This window comes from Primulina eburnea, chromosome 6 (genome assembly GCF_022965805.1).
Source record: "Primulina eburnea isolate SZY01 chromosome 6, ASM2296580v1, whole genome shotgun sequence".
Classification (NCBI taxonomy): Eukaryota; Viridiplantae; Streptophyta; class Magnoliopsida; order Lamiales; family Gesneriaceae; genus Primulina; species Primulina eburnea.
Window position 1 is genome coordinate 27099227 of NC_133106.1, and position 18185 is coordinate 27117411.

General features: G+C 36.4%; 1 protein-coding gene across 1 annotated transcript; it reads left to right on the plus strand.

Annotated features, from left to right (window-relative positions):
* The first annotated feature begins 7606 nt into the window (after nucleotides 1–7606).
* On the plus strand, nucleotides 7607–14147 carry LOC140834021 (serine/threonine-protein phosphatase PP1 isozyme 2). Its single transcript, XM_073198594.1, has 4 exons — nucleotides 7607–8020; nucleotides 12386–12945; nucleotides 13018–13207; nucleotides 13792–14147. Exons 1-3 carry the CDS (start codon nucleotides 7819–7821, stop codon nucleotides 13186–13188), a joined length of 933 nt encoding a protein of 310 aa, XP_073054695.1. The 5' UTR covers nucleotides 7607–7818; the 3' UTR covers nucleotides 13189–13207; nucleotides 13792–14147.
* Nucleotides 14148–18185: the final 4038 nt, after the last annotated feature.

An 18185-nucleotide genomic window follows, 5' to 3' on the forward strand; every position in this document is an offset into this window, starting at 1 on the left:
TATGACTCTCTCGGTCTCGTCTGCAGCCTGATCCTGGTTCAACGCAAAAACTTGACCTTGGGCACGAGGTCGAAGATTCGAACTACCCACTGCCTGACCCTGCCTCCTCTGCTGAACAGTCGCCTGAGATCCAGAATCAGATCCTGCTCCACCTCGCAACTGAGGACAATTCTTCTTAATATGCCCCATCTTTCCGCACTGATAACAAGCTCCTGCGGCTACTCGGCATTGCTCCGATGGATGGTTCTTCCCACAATGCGCACAAGACTCCTTCTTCTTACCAAAGCGGAAAACACCGCTAGATCGAGATCTAGATCCAGAAGAAGACGAACCAGATTTCTTGAACGACTGAGATCGAGGCCTCAAAGTACTCGGAGGTCTAGAAGAAAGAATAGCCCTACCACGCTGGAGACTGATCTCTGCTTGACGACACCGGTTCACCAACCCATCGTACGAAGTAGGATTATCACAGACAGTGACTCGATCAAAGATCTCCTGATTAAGGCCCTGGAGGAAATGATCATACTTGGCCTCAGAACTGCCACTGATATGAGGAGCGAAGGGTAATAACTCAAAGAATTTCTGCTGATACTCATCAACAGACATACTCCCCTGCTTCAGGTTCAAGAGCTCAATCGTCTTGGCCTGGCGAAGGGCTGGAGGAAAGTACAGCTGCATGAACGCTGCACGGAAATCGACCCAAGTCGCTCTACCCTGAGACTGAACTATCGGCGCAGAAGTCGATCGCCACCACCTGCGAGCACGGCCCTCAAGAAGAAAACTAAGGGTCTCCATCTTCTGCTCATCGGTGCACTGGAATGCGCGGAAACAACTCTCCATGCGCTCTAACCAATCCTCCGCATCATCGGGAGTCTCACCGCCAACTAAAGGCTTAGGCCCCATCTGCATGAAACGATGCATATCGAAACGCCTAGGACCATCCCGACGATGACGATGCTCATGGTGACGCCTAAGATCATCTTGGTCACCCCATCGACCTACACTCCCCTGACTACTCCCGTCATCAAAATGGTCAGCCATCGCTACAAGATAGAATAGGGAAAAATGGTCAACGGAAATCCCAAAACAAAATCTATATCCCAAAATCCTACGCATGCTCTGATACCATAAATGTAGTGACCCGTTCCAGAATCACCTACTAATTGAAAACTAAGCATGCAATTAACTTAATAATTACTAATCAGAGATAATAGCGGAAACAACTAACAAATGATAGTTATACAACCCAAACGAACTCTAGAACAACTCAAAATAAGGTAAAGAATATCTGGTACAACCATATCGAATCAAATGATACCGAAACTAAACCAACCGGCTACTCAACGTCCTCCTCCTGCTCCTCCGGAACCATCCAACCTGAGACCTGCCCCGAGGGAATGGGGTGTCCAAGATAAACAAAACCGAGGACGTGAGCGATAAGAACGCCCAGTACAAAAGTATGAGTATACAGACCTATATGAAATGCACATGCTATGATCATGATACCGGGGTAGTCAAGAAACAGGAATCACAAAAGGATCTCAACAATGCTCAGTCTAGAGGCGCCAAGTGGATAGTGCCGCGCGGTCCAACCTCTGGGTCACTGCATCCACTACAAGACAGACGTGGACCTAAAATGTCCCGGACCACCGAAGCCCTCCCGACCCGTCGGCCACTGTGTACTCTCGGTGTCCATGCGTCCACAAGACAGGGCTGAGCGGCCCCAAGATATAGCTTATCTCGAAAGAGATACAGCTCAACAGCAAAGGCTATCTCGAAGGAGATACGGCTCAACATGAAATGCAACGTGCAGTAATAAACGTGACATAATAGCATGCATCATATGACATATATCAATGCACCACATAATCATGCAACACATATATGAATGTATACTCAACCAGGATATCTCGGATAGTACTTTCGTACCTCTATCACAGCAATCCTAATCCACTGGAACAACCAGACAACAGGTCTAATCCAAGCCTATTCATCAAGTGAAAACCATCACTAAACTTATCTACCAGACTTAACTAGATAATCCTGAGATAAATACTGATAAAATTCCAAACCTTCGTCCGTCGCTAGCCCGCTGATGCCGCTAGCTCCCAACTAGAGCACAGCTCTGCTACAAGACCAGCAGCTCCCCGCTAGTGCCCAAATCTCGGAACAAGACTAGAACCTGTCAGAAACGACTGAAATGCTATGGAACTCTCTGAATTGGCGAGTCAAAATGAGGAAATCCGACCACTATTTATAGGCCATGTTCGGATCCTCCGAACACCACTTCGGAACGTCCGAACGCTACGTGTCCACTGGCTCTTGACAGCTCATGATCGGATCCTCCGATCATACACTTCGGACCGTCCGAACATGCACGTGTCCAGCTGCTCTTGACACCTCATGATCGGATCCACCGAACCTACACTTCGGAACGTCCGAACTCCCACGTGTCGATCAACTCTTGACACCTAATGATCGGATCCACCGAACTCACTTCGGACCTGCCGAACTCTTCGGTGCTTCCGAACCATCTTCGGACCTTCCGATCATGATTAATCACCATTAATCCGTTAATTACCCAATTCGGCATTCGGGCTACTACAATTATCATTCATCTCATTCCACTTTCCATCATTCGTAATTTCCACTGGTCTATCTCCAATAGCAGAAAGCAATTCTCTTTTCTTAAAACTGCTTGTATTTTTATTTTTCACAGCATAAAATTGCTTCCATTGAACTTTGCTATCTCGTACCTTCCCGCCATTATGTCTACAACAATTTTATAGACTGGACAAAATAATCCCGCCTTAAATAAAAAATCTCGAAAAATCTTTTCTGATGTGGAAGATCAGTCTAGGCAACCACAGAGCATACTCAGAATTTTAAGAAATTTTAAACCAAGGATCTGATATCACTTGTTGGTCCTACGTGCAGAATTTGAGATAATAAAACTCGAAAATAAAGAATAAACTGGACACCGAGATTTACGTGGAAAACCCCTAAAAATTATTAGGGTAAAAAACACGGGCAAGATGAAAAGATTTCCACTATAATATTTTGTGGTGTACAACTCACTCACTGTGTTTCCAAAGAGAACACACTCTCTTAATACAGGAGAACAAAACACCATAAAAATTATAGAACTAAGCACTCAAATGCTTATAAGATGAGAGAAAACTCGAAGAAGGGATAATTTCAGAATGAAGAGGGGAGCTCTATTTATAGAGCCCCTTGTCAGTGTGAATACGCGTTAAAAACGCGTATTCAAACTTTCCACGAAACCTTACATCCCACGTTTTATTTATTTGGCCCCCAATATTAATGATTAGCCTGCCTCCTTTGACTTTTCATACGACATATGGTTCATAAAATAGATTCCTCCAACAGCACTTAGCACAACCTTGTACCATTTCATACCTCAGGTTGTACAATACGATAGATAAGTTTAATTTTGAAAATAAAACTTGAGAGGACGGACATAAGCCTTCATTTTTTTATTCAAATATACATACTATTATTACATAGTAACCTCTTGTAAAGTAGGATGAACTCGCTTAGCTACTTATCATAGCTGGAAATACAATATACATAAACTAGAAAGAAAAATATTACAAATTTATTTGTGAGAAAATGGAAAAAATGGTTGAAGACTTCAACTTCCATATGCATTGTATTTATAGAAGTCTGTCTTGATCTCAATATCTGACTCCAACACTTTTAGTTAACTTTTGAACTATTCCTTGACAATTGGTGGTGACAGTGTCTTGTAGTCGGTGGTTGTGTAGTGTCCGAAAAACCATTACACGTAAACATCATGCATGGCAGGGGCGGAGCCAAGATCTTGGTTCAGAGTAGGCAACAATATATTATAATTAATAAAGCGAAAAAAAGAACAATGATTAATCGACAGCTAAAAATAATGTGTCATAAAGTTTGAATACAAATTACGCACAGCCATAACATTGATAATTGATGGGAAAACGTCAGAAAAATGACGAACAACAGCGCGTACAAAATCCGAATTTAAAATAAAATATTAAATAAAATATAAAATATACGTTTGAAAAATAAGCACGAATTCATTATCGATTGGAAAAAGAAAAATATTATAAAATAATTGAATGATCGACAAACATTGAACGAAAAAACGCACCTAAAAATTGGTAACATTTTGGATTTTTTTTAGAGATTATGAAAGATGAAGCAACAATTAAATGAATTGGAATGATTGTTAGTTAAAGTATGTGACGTTTGTGACTCGAGTAAAGAGAAAACACATACAGAAAGCTATAGATTGTATACTTTGATACTAATAAAATGTAAAAAATTGAGTCTAAAATTTATGTCTACAAATTATTAAAGGAAAATTGGATCAGTATAGACATCTAAGAATATAATAATAGCATACACAAATTAAAAATTTAGACATAATATATATATATATATATATATATATATATATATATATAAATATATATATATATATATATATATAAATTTTTTGTTGACCTAGTGTAGGCACCAGCCCGCACTGGGCCTATGCTGGCTCCGCCAGTGATGCATGGTGATAATTGTTAATTTATTTAATTAATGATTTGGGTGATGCATGCTATATGTTTAAATTATTTTAAATGTCTATATTTTATTTTTATGCAATTTAATTTTTTTTTTTGGATTTTTAACTTTTCAGACGAATATTCGATGCTAGACCGAAAAAAGAGACCGGAGACGATTGAAGTGCTAAAATTAAATGTGATATTTTTATAATTAAATCCTTTCACTTGAGATATAATATTTTTATAAGTATTTTATGTCTTAATTAATTAGTTTGGTTAGTATTAAATAGTTGAATACAGGTTTTAAGTATTTTTAATTACCATTTTCGAACATGTGAGATTTAATTATTGATCATGGCATTTTAAATTAAATAAAATTTATGATTTAATCTAAATAACTAGTTAATATTTTAAGTATTTTATTGAAGAATTAAACCCTAATTATCTACACAAACTCACGCCTCACACCCAAAACATACATTGACTACACAAACTAGCAGTCATGGGTTTATAACCTTAGAGATTAGGGTTTTGCCCTTCTCTCCTAGCAGCCACCATCACCTAACATTCACCATGTTTTCCCTGGAGATTTACATCCTTTTTGAAGCAAGAAAAATGCAGCAATCGTTCACCATGTTCAGTGCATTATTATATGATCATCCATCTATATGAATGGATTTTTTCATGCCCTTGCCAATGAAACGTTGCGTTTACATCAGTGGCGGATTTAGTGTAGGACCCGGGGGGGCTGTGGCCCCCCCGGAAATTTTAAAAAAAATTATTATTATAAAATGTATATTTTATTATTTAGTATATATATTATTTGATCATAAAAAAAATAAAATATCTATTAACGGCTCCCTCGAAATTTTTTTAAAAAATTATTACTCTATAAGATATATTTTATTATTTAGTATATATATTATTTGACCATAAAAAAATAAAGTATCTATAATTAGTTTAATGGTTATAGATTTTCAAAGTTTATATATGTATTTTACGTTCCATTCTCTGCAATTTTTTTCGAAAAACTAAATAACGAGCTTTTACAAAGGGTCAAATGCCCAACTTAAAACTTTCATCATTGGTGGTGAGTCGGCCCTCCCAAACTTAAAATCCTGGATCCACCCCTGGTTTACATCACAGATGATATTCTCAAGGAACCTGTTTAGAATATACGGTACACTTCCTAATGAGTTTCGTGATATTACGTTGAGAGACAAACCTCATGATATCTATTGTATATTCAACAACTTTATTTATGCAGCTTGCAATAGTATACAAATAAATCATAATGTCATAATCGAATAAAATCGTAAAATATTACTAAGATAAAAATTGTTTTACACCATAGTCAATTAAAACTCAAGCAACAAATTAGCTCGTTGAACACCTACTCTAACATATACGTACCAATAAGAGTTATGAAGCCAAAATTTAATATCCACGCAGCCTATCGATTCAGAGGAATATAAAGAATGGATTTCAAATCGTACAAAGGAAATATCTATCGAATAAGAGATCCATTCCAAGTTCCCCTGGTCGTAATAAGATCAAGTCCTTTAAGATTACTACTAGAAGTCATAGAAAGTATCCAAATTCTGAAAGTATAGGAAGACCTAGACTCCCCGGATCCGAGCTAGCCATTATATTCTGCCCATTCCCAACTCTCCGAAACCTCTCCTTTTTCAGCTGCTCATGGATCCAGAGAATAGAATTAGGACATTGCACTATTCGCCACCCTTGTTTGACCGATAGAGTTTGTTGAAAGCTGTCAAATTTCGAAAACCCATCCCTCCAACTCACTTCGGTTTACACAGATCGATCGATCAATCAATTTTAGTCAATTCACACATTTTTTTTTTATCGTTTATGTTATTCCACCAGATGTTTTCAAATTTCACACGTTACTGTACTGAAAAATCGTATCGAAATCTTCGGTATATCGAAAATTCGATATTTTTTCCTATCTCTAATTTACCCAACATTGCAAGTAGAATATGTAACACCCAAGCTTTTCCACGGTTGATTCCATCCTACATGTAGGGACACTACCTCATGATAAAATTAAGGGCTCAAATTTAGCCACACATATATGAGGTCCACTAATTTTTTTTTAAATCACATATGTGTATAAATCTTGTCTATCTAAACCATGTGAGGCACTGCCCCTACATATAGCATCTAACCTACCCTTTTCCACCACCCCACTCCCTTCAAAGTTTTAAAAGAATTGCAACCTTAAAAGACCATTATGCGACCTTAATTTTTCACAATAATGACATTAATGTGCGATTGACCTTGTAATTAAAGTCCAACTCTTGAAAAGTATAAATAGTGCAGTAAAGCCAACCAGATTGACACCAAATTTGTATATATTACTGTAAATTCTTCCTCCATATAAGATTTGATTATCTGCTTTGTCATTTTAAGTTTGTTCCAACATAAGAGGATTTTTCGTTTATTCTACATTGGTAAGTAATTTTTTTTTTTAATTTTTAAAAAAGCATCTTTCATACCAAAATAAAAATATACTCACATGTATATTTTCAATTCACGATTTTTCTGAAAATATGATTATTTATTACTTAAGGGTAATTTTTTTTTTAATTTTATCAAATAGTAGAAATATGAATTTTGAACACTACTTATTACTTACATGAAATAATATATAGAAGACTGATATCAGTTTAAATTATGATAACATAGCTATTTCAGTGCGCTTATAAGTAATCGTTGTTGTAACTTGTTATCGGATTTTCGATTACTTTTATTTCAATATTATTTTATTTTATATCAAAATATATTATTATATATGTATTGATTTATAAAAAAGAAGATTCTTATACTCACTTGTTAATTGACGATCATATCGTTTGTCGCGTAATTCTTTTTGGGAGTGTGAGATGAATTTTTCTTTTAAAATTTTATTTACTAATTGAAAGAAAAGTGGTTAAAAAGACTCTTGTAATCTTAAATAAGCAGTGGAGGGTAATTCCAAAAATCAATCTATGAATTAAGCATAGGCAACCACACGAGGGAAGCGGATTTATCGAATAACTATTTCAAACTTAAACTATCGACTTTTTTTCTCTCTTTAATCATATTGCTACATTGGTGCTGTAGCCACCCCTGTCTCCATTTCTCCTCGAACAACAATCTGTGATTCTGAGGGATTTTTTATTTGTTTTGGGTATCTGGGTTTTGTTGTTTTCGATCGTTGTATTTGAATCTTGGTGGGTGTTTGGGAACCCTAGACATGGCGGCGGCTAATGGGCAGGGTATAGAGCCTGCCGTCTTGGATGACATCATCAATCGTTTGTTGGAGTTCCGCAACGCGCGGACTGTGCGTCAGGTGCAGCTGTCGGAGAATGAGATCCGCTCTTTATGCGCGACGTCTCGTGAAATCTTCCTCTCGCAGCCTAATCTTCTCGAGCTGGAAGCACCTATAAAGATCTGCGGTATGATGTTTTTACTCGCTGTTTCTTGTTCTGTGTATGGGATTGTATGTTTATTTTTTTTTATTGTGGAGCTTTTGTGTCTGACGGCTTAGTTTCGGGATGTGAATATGTGAATTTGTTTGTCTGGAGTATTACGGTGAATATTTTGGTTTTGGTTTTCGGTTGGTTTTGTGTTTTTTGAATTCTGGCGCGTGGTTTGCCTTTTGTGCTGTCGTTGGAAATGGTTGAATGTTGGTTTCTTTACTGGTTCCATGTGGATATTATGGTAGCGACTTTAATTTGTTCGGTTTTGTCAGGAAAAAAAAGGTAAAATTGGTTTTTTTGGGAAGGGAGTATGGAATGCTTGAAATTTTCTATGACAGAAGGTTATAGCAACATTGTTTAATGAATGTGTTAGGCTATTATCTGAGTGGCCTTTGCCATTTGAAGTACTGGTTTGCAATGGTATCTAATGCAAGTTACTGTAGCCCAACCATGATTCACTTTAATGCTCTCATGGAGGCATTTTTTTTAAACCCGTGTTCAACGTCTGAGTTCAGAATTCAGATATTATTTTGCTGCAAAACAGCATCTAAATGTTTGTCAGATGACATCAAGAGTGACGGATTGACATCGCGTGGTTGGGATATATGTTCCTTTTAGAAAAAGCTGTTCAAGGATATGAAAATTTGGCCTTTATTATTCTTTAGATATCTAAAGTTGTTTGACTGCTTCAAAAATCTTATAGGGGAATATACTTGGAGCTTTTCTTTTCCCAATCCAGTGTTGCTATTGGATGTCATTCAAGTTATTAATTGTAGCTCTATTGTATTCACCTTTCCAAAAGGGGTAAGTGCCTTGTTTTGTGGTTCTATGGCCTTGTGTCTTGATAGGAGTTTGACCGTCTTCGTTGTAATAAAAGAAAATTTTTTATTCTAAAATTTTCTACCTGGCTTTTTATTCACACTTTGACAGTAGTTCATGGCAAGATGAGTCTGTCGTTCAACATAAGCGATCAGATATGTTATTTCATGAAACAATGATTGGTGAATCGAAACGAATACGAGGTTTGGAGACTTAGAGCTTCAATCGAGAACGAATATGTACAAAAAGAAACATATTTTGTTTAGGTCAAAGGAAATAATGAAAGATGATTGACACGAGCAAAGAAAAATCTTCTGAGCTTCTGTAGCATGCGTATGGATAGTAGAACGATGAAAAACTGATGTTCCTGGTGGCTGGTATGGAAGTTTTAATTAATTTGTCAAGCAAAGTTGTTCATAAAATAATAATCTACATAAATGTTTCATATATGGTAGATGAAAATACCAGAACACCTACATCTCCACCAGAGTACGGACAAATAAATTGTCTTTTAAACATTTGAAATCAGATTTCTAAGCCTCTCTTATGGGAAAGCTGTTGCTTTGAGAGAAATAACTGAAATACCTTATACACCAATTCAGTAACCAGGAGAAATATGCATGCAACAACTTAATGTACAATAAATTGTTTAACCGTTGTGCGAAAGTTTTTTTTAGTCTTCAACAAAACTTGGGATGCAAGGAAAGATTGGAACTGAATGTATTTTATCGTATTGTGGTGAATTTGTCGGAAGGTATAATTTATTGTGCCTAAAGCTAATGATTGCCAAAACTTGAAAGATACTGAGTACTGACACGGTATAAATCATCTTCAGTTTTCTAGGGTTGGCTCTTTATCATTTTGCAGACATTGGGATTTATCATTCTTTTTACTTTTTGTTGGTTATATTTTTTTCTGAAAAACTTAAACTCCTTTTCATATGAGTAAATTCATGACCACATTTAATATTGCTACTACATATTAGATGATGGAAGATGATAACATAGCTTAAGGTATCAAAATGAGTAAGCATTACATTATACCTCAAGATCATTGGATATAAATTATTTGTCAGGTGATGTTGACTGTGGAGCGAACAGATATTGCCTTCTTGCATTACAAGGTCTCGTATGTGAAGTGTATTAGCTACATTTGGAAAAAAAGTCAATGACCTTTGTTGCGCTGCAAGAGAACTTTTTTCTTGCAGTTTGTTTTGACACTGAGATTTATGAATATCTCTAGTTGCTGCATTACTTCCGCACTGTTTCATGAATTTCATTTCTCCCCCGACCGCTCCTGTTGCATAAATCACATGAAAACTCATTATTTAATTTAAAGGCAAAGCTCCACACGGAAAAATGAAATTGAATAGGCTAGTTAGGAAAAGTCCAGAACGTTAATATCTAAGTTTCTGTTGACATGTTCAACATTTTTGAAGCTTCAGTGGAGAGGGGTATTTCTGTGGGCTTTATCGTGCACAGACTTTCCCTGCTGATGATGTGCCTGGAACAGTTGTTTAATTGCATATTTCAACATCAAAAGGGGCAAAACAAGCTCTGAAAATATTATTATGCTCCTCTCCCTCTTGGATGATTTTGAAATTTTGGTCTGGTCAAAGATTTTTTAAATAAACTAACCTTCTCTAGTAATTTTGACTAGGGAGCGTTAGTTTATTTAAAAAAGCCTTGACTGGAGCCAAAAATTAGACTGCCCCCTCCCCTCCCACCATAAAGTTGATTTCGTTAATACAAAACATAGCAGAACATAATTGATTCAGTCACATGGCTTAGCTGTAGTTCCTGCTTTGGAACTGTGAGATTAAAGTTTCTTGATTGAATGATGGATGTGGCGTCACATAAGCAGATTACTTTGAGATGACGACATTGTTCAGCCTTTCATGTTTTAATTGTCCTTGAATAGTGCTGTTAGTTAGTTAAGTGGGAAAATGGTAAATAGTTAAATTCTGAATGGTAACCGACAGAAATTAATAAAATTTAAGTGGGAAGTTGTCTTTAAGGCCTTATAATTACTTTAATGACCTTAACTGCTTTATTTGTCTTTTAGAAATCATACGGGCAATTGTGGATATTCACCTAGAAATACCAAAGGAGTTACTATATGACCCTCTTGCTTTATTAATTAGTAAGAGATAAATACTCTAAGGCTTCTGTTCATCAAAGTGATCCCAGTATGTTTTGTAATTTCACATAATTTTTCTTGTAATTGGACATAGGGGAATCTTTGCCACAAACTTTCTCAAAAGTGAATTTGGTGACAACATCTATGAGTTTCAATTTCATAAGGACACCTTGCTATCATAAGTACAAAAAATGTCTGAGCATGCCGACTTTTGTAGCTTTTGTTTTTCTGTTTTAATTATTGCACATTGGGTAACAAAATGAATTGATGGTTATGCATCTTGATCTATCTATCATGATACGACACAATTCGGATATGAAATATAACCATTTCAAAAATAAGATGTGACATGGTGAGAATGCTACATTATTATTATTATTATTATTATTATTATTATTATTATTATCATTATCCAAATGTATATTTATATTTGTCATTTCTTATTTTCATCTTATTATTATTTCTTATAATTGACTTTGAAAAAAATTAAATAACTTTCTGAAAATTTAAAATAAACTGCACGGTAATCGAGCCATATAGTATTTTCATCTTTTTTTAATGGATACTTCCGTGAAGCTTGTAGATGCATCTGTTCTGTCTACACAAAATATCTGCCAGGAATCTATAGCCATATGGTATCCGATAAGATCGGGATATGAGTTTTTCTAGTATATGTTATATTTTTTAAATTGTTTGAGAATAACTTGTCTCTTGGAAAAAAAATTGGAAACAAGAATATTTGATTCTTGAGAATGGCAGTTGAAATATTGCCATTTTGTTTATCAAAGAAAATATGCCTTTTCTGATGCTGATGCTATCTCACTTTTTAAATTCTTTTGTTTTTGTATTGGTGCATGCATTTTGTCTAGGTAATCATGATTTGTTTCTGTCCTCTTCAATGTATCTGACTTTTTCAGGTAATGCTTAACATGCACTTAACTTTTTTGTAGTGTTACGAGCTCTATGCCTAGGTATTGAAATTTCAAATGTTTGTTGTCTAGAAACTGAAACTACTCTAGAATATTTCGCCAAATTATGCATGGACTTGAATAATTCTATTGTTTTCTCCTATAATTAGGAAATGTTGTTTCCTTCTAAAATGTGAGAAACAATCACTGGCTGATGGCCAAGCTCTGTGGCCTAGCAATTTGGCTAGGCCTTGTTTTCACATTGCTGGTAGATGTAATCTATATTACCTTCTATGTTATGTCTCATAGTAATAACAGTTATTTTTTTCTTCAATTTCGAAGTGCATTGGTACTAGTTTTTGTGTTACCTTCAACATTGTTGAATTTTTTTATTTCAGTTGGAATTCTCTCATCATGTCTCTAATTTAAACTGGATACATGAATATAACAGTTGTTTTTTTTATCATTATTCCAGGTGATATTCATGGGCAATACGGAGATCTTTTAAGACTTTTTGAATATGGAGGATTTCCTCCAGAAGCCAATTATTTGTTCTTAGGGGACTATGTTGACCGTGGAAAACAAAGTTTAGAAACTATCTGCCTTCTTCTTGCCTTCAAAATCAAATTTCCTGAGAATTTCTTTCTCTTACGTGGAAATCATGAATGTGCTTCTATTAATAGGATATATGGATTCTATGACGAATGTAAACGTCGATTTAATGTGAGATTATGGAAAGTTTTTACTGATTGTTTTAACTGCCTACCCGTGGCAGCTCTTATAGATGAGAAAATACTCTGCATGCATGGTGGTCTCTCCCCTGATCTAACAAGCTTGGATCAAATTAGAAATTTATCTCGTCCTACTGATGTCCCTGATTCTGGTTTGCTTTGTGATTTACTTTGGTCTGATCCCAGTAGAGAAGTTAGAGGTTGGGGGATGAATGATAGGGGAGTTTCATACACATTTGGTCCAGACAAGGTGGCCGAATTTTTGATGCAGCAAGATATGGACCTTGTTTGTCGTGCTCATCAGGTAATGATTTCTGTCGCATATAGGATTTGCTAGTTTTTGTTTCTTCTGATGACTGGATGCTTTATTGGGCAGGTTATAGAAGATGGCTATGAATTTTTTGCAGATAGGCAACTGGTTACAATATTTTCTGCTCCAAATTACTGTGGAGAATTTGATAATGCAGGTGCTATGATGAGTGTTGATGAGAGTTTAATGTGCTCGTTTCAGATTCTGAAACCAACTGATAAAAAGAGACTACTGTGAAGCAGTTTTGATGATTGTGGTAATGATTCTCCATGAATGCCCTGGCACTATTAGTTTCCTTATTTTATTAGGTCTTCCTTTTTTGGATCTATAAGATATCTACTCCTTACATAATGAAATTATTGATTTTACTGGTATTGGCTGTCTGTCTGATAATTATTTTTTGGTTGAAATTGTTTGCTGGCTTTGAAATGTGCACAAAGATCTTCCGAACCATATTATATCTAATTCTAGTTGTGTAAACTAGTTCAAGTTTTGTTTTATACAGTCCCATGTAAAAGTTGAACAATGTGCGCTGAAGTTCAAAATCAATGAATCTCAAGGGGTTGATCTTGCGAGTATGGTTTCTTTGAGAATTTTCGTTCATTAGATTTTAAGTTGTGTTGCAGTGAAAAGTTGAAGAATCTTGCCACTGTTACAACTGATGGTTTTTTTTAGTTTTATTCATTTTGTCGGTTGTCCGTGGCGTGGTACTGAAACTAAACTTCTTAAGTACGACAATCTTTTCTTAATCTTGATTAGTGTTTTTCCCCCCGTTAAATGCATCTTCATAAATCTTGATTTATTGTTCACTGATGTTACTTCTTTTTTCGTGTCCCTCAGTTGATGATGGATTCTTAACTCTGGAACTTAAGGGATGCAAATCTGGTATTGTGGCCTTTTGATATCCAAACGAGTTATTCTAAGTATTGTTCCAGAAAGTGTGCTGGAGGCATTTGTGTGCAACTGCCACGAGATGCCAAAGTATTGTTGTTATTATTTTTGCATACTCAAATTCTATCACCGCAATTTACATTTCGACTGTGTAAATTCTCTGGTTTTGTAAATTGCGATGCAATCATCGATTCTTGATTTGGTTACGATGTTGCCTGTGATGAATGCTAAATTTCCATTTGGACGTTATCTCATAATTAATTTTTGTATCCGACAAATGTGTTCCGTTAAAATAGTGTACATGGATTTTTTTTTTATGTGGGGTTTCTCTTTTATGTAACAACTTATTTTAATTTCTTTTGACATCATATCTTTGCTTTTGTTTGAACACACAACTTGTAAAACTCCAATTGATCAAGTGTTTTGGGTTGTGTTTGAATTGAAAATTTTGAAATGGAGCAACACTGAATTTCATTATCTAACGTTATTGTTTCTATTTGGAGTTCATTATTTTTGGTTTGTGATAACACCAAAAAAAATTGTACATTGAGTTCAGTCTTATGAGCCAAATACTCCTTACTGATGTGGGATGGACCAAAAAGAACTTCGACACGGATTTGCACAGACGAACAAAAGTTAGAGGGCGACGGAAAAGTTCTTAGATGCTGTTTGTCACGAAATTTGCGGGCGTGCCAAGAACGTGTTCGTGCCGAATTTGTGAAATAATCCGACTTTTAATCAAGCGTTGTGAATCTCGATTCGATCGTTTGTTCTAATTCTCTCGAAATCACTCCAAAAATAAGAACGTGAAATGAGAAATATAATGAAATTAAAGGAAGAATTCATAAGCAACTTCAATACTTATTATGCCGTTATAAATTCGAACAAAGTTTTTACAAGAAACTTGAATAAACATTTTGAAATCTATGGAAGACGATTGCTGGAAATAAAAATATACGACAAAGTATATGAGAGCAAAGTTGCAGAGAAGTTGCTGTAGATTTTTTGTCGATTTTTTGTGTGCCAACTTGTTTGTCACGAAATTTGCGGGCGTGCCAGGCACGTGTTCGTGCCGAATTTGTGAAATAATCTGACTTCTAATCAGGCGTTGCGAATCTCGTTTCGATCGTTTGTTCTAATTCCCTCGAAATGGCTCCAAAAATAAGAACGTGAAATGAGGAATATAATGAAATTAAAGGAGGAATTCATAAGCAACATCAATATTTATTGTGCCGTTATAAATTCGAACAAAGTTTTTACAAGAAGCTTGAATAAAAATTTTGAAATCTATGGAAGACGATTGCTGGAAATAAAAATATACGACAAAGTATATGAGAGCAAAGTTGTAGAGAAGTTGCGCTAGATTTTTTGTCGATTTTTTGTGTGTCCTTCCTATCTGATTATCTTTTTACTTTTCTCACATTCCGCACATCATTTTTCCCTTCCCCCATCACTCCACGTTCTTCCACGTTCTTTCACGTCGGGCAAAGGCAGCAACTGATACTACGTTGATTCATTGGGCCAACTGCAATTCCACTTGGGCCGAAATTTGGGCTTCTTTGATTTTTTGACATAACAATTGGCTTTCATCTGTTGGATTTGTTTTGGGATTCTGAAATATTATGCACAACAGATGCTTAAGTCAACACTAAGAAATTTGGTTAGTTGTTTTGCATTAGTGAGATTTTATTTATATCCACTGTCGTATAGGTTTGGGCTCAAGTCTGATGGCCATTTCACGGACTCGGTTGCTCGAGCATATTTATTTCACGTGGCCTTTCCTTGAGTAGGGCGTCGGTTCAAATTTTGTGTAGGATATTTGGGCCTTCTACTTCATCATGAGCCCTTCAGGACTGTAGGGTTCAAGGCAGATCCAAGTCGGGTCGGTTATATGGGGTATCAATAGTAACTCCCCCTCTTTGGCCTAAAACAAGTATGAAATTTAGACAAAGTATTTGCATCAAGACGTGGCCGACCCAAGCTCGCAATGTTAATTATAGATTTGTGTTCTCAGGATTTGTGTCAGTTTCAGTCAGATCTGAACCGTAGAAATGGCAGTCAAGATCTTGACCTTTGAAATTAGCGGTCAAGATCTCGATCCGTCTATTTCTGTTTTCCAACCGTTGATAAAAATATGCATGGTCAAGATTTTGAGACCCTTTAGCTTCACGAGGCATCTGTTTTGTTTCTCGCCTAAATCTAGGTCGTCAGATCATTTTTAATCATGTGTTTATGAATCTCTGAACTTTCCTATAAATAGGAGGCCCTCCCGTGTCACTTTCAATTTTCTCTTTTTGGTGTCGTTACTCTGTCGAATTATCTAGCCACTCCCAACTAGAATTTTTGTTTTATTTCACCATTTATTTTCACTCGTTTTTTTTCCAGTAAGTCCCTTTGAAGGATCGTTTGCTCAACATCTTTGGGATGCTTCAAACAAAATATTCTCCAATGAGCTGCAATAGCTCGTGTTCTAAGAATATTAACACCGATTAATTAAATCGAGTTTGGTTAAAGCCAAGTGGAAGAAACTCGAAGTAATCCTTCATGAAGAAGATTGTTAACTTAGAAAGCATTTTATCTTATGTAAACTAAATAACCGAGAGAAGACATATTAGTTTTTGCATTTTTCAGTTCAGTTATGGTGTCAACTGAACTGACGAATACTCCAACTGATCAAAACAGTTTGAATGCAATAGTTAATCAGTTAAATACACAAGATATGTTTATGGATGTTCGGAGACTTCAACTGCTCCTATGTCACCCCTTCTACCTCCTCGGGTAGGATCCACTAGAAGACTTTGACTTATACAACTTTTTGTACAAACCCACTCAGCTAGGACTTACCCACTGCCTAAACTGAACTACTAAACTTAGATTGAAGGCAACACCTTCCACTCAACACTTTTTTAATGTTTATGTGAGAAAGAATACATATACAAGTTTAACGTCTTTGTGCAAGACTGTATTTGAGTGGTTGAGAGTGTTTGTGTGTGTGAGAACTGAACAAGGATGTTCTCACACACTGAGGGAAATACGCTTTTAATCTAAGCTGATATATCTCTAAAGAGTTCCCTCAACTAGGCTAAATGCTTCTCTTAAGCTGATATAACTTTGATGCGTGCCCTTTCCTTTTTCTCTCTTGAGTTCTGTCTTTGAGTCTTCACTGATGTTATATTTATATAAGCGAGAAAACTGATCGTACAGTGAGACTCATTTATTGTATCAATTGCATTTGAATCGGCTTCTTGGAATTTGTGTCTTGTCTTCTGCTCTTCTGAAGCGTTTTGTCTTTAATGCTCTGATGCAACGTCTATTATTGTCCTTTGACTGAATAATGGCTTTGTACCTTCTCGCACAGCTGGATTCCACTTGAAAGAGTTTGTCTTCATCCATAACTGAAAGATTCTAACTGATGCTTCGAACTAGTTAGTGGAACTGATCTTTCAGTTGGACTGGTGAAATCAGTTGACTCGTCAGTTGAACTGATTTCAGACTTCGTTCAGTTGGAATGATCAGCTAGGTTTCTTCATCAGTTGAACACTCCTTCGGCTGGCCAGGCTTCTGAGGTTTTCCTGCTGAATCACCTAACAACTGGACAATCAGCTGGACTGCTCAATTGACGTAACCAGTTAGACTGATTCATTTTGTGCGATCAGTTAGGTTTCTTCAATTTTGTGATGTAAACATCTCGTGAGTGATCCTAGATGCTGCACACTAAGGTAGATCATTAGTAACACAATTAACAAGTTTTGTTATCATCAAAATCAAGATTTCGAACTTGAAAAGTTCCAACACCCTTCTATTTCTAGCATGTCAAGTCCTGGCCCTAGGATAATGAGTGAGGTAGCCGAGGAGGTAGATGCCGAGGTGGTCGGAGATGTAGGTACTGAGATAGTCGAGAAGGCAGGTGTTGCTCCTCGAGGAAGAGCATTCTTCGAGTTCTGAGCAGGATATTCCCCATGCTCGGAGGCTTAAGAAGGTTGAGGCCAAGGAAGCTCGAGTGAGGGTAACTGGACTCCCTTGGTATGAGGTAGCCAGGTCTCATTTAGACCATGTGAGGGGGATGAAATTAGGGAGAGGTCGGGCATGCTAGTCGATTTCGACCTGCACATGCCTTGCATAGCTGACCAAGTGCACAACCCTCTCGAGGGTTTTCGTACTTTCTATACAGACCAACTAGATACGGATCTTAGATTTCCTGTCCCTCGTCTAATCCACAAAATCTACAAACATTATCGTGTTTGCCAGAGCCGATTCTCTGGCTCTGAACTCGTACTCCTCTCTTCTTTCTTTATGTATTCTTTTTACGTATTTTAGGATTTTCATTAGCATGTAACCCTTCT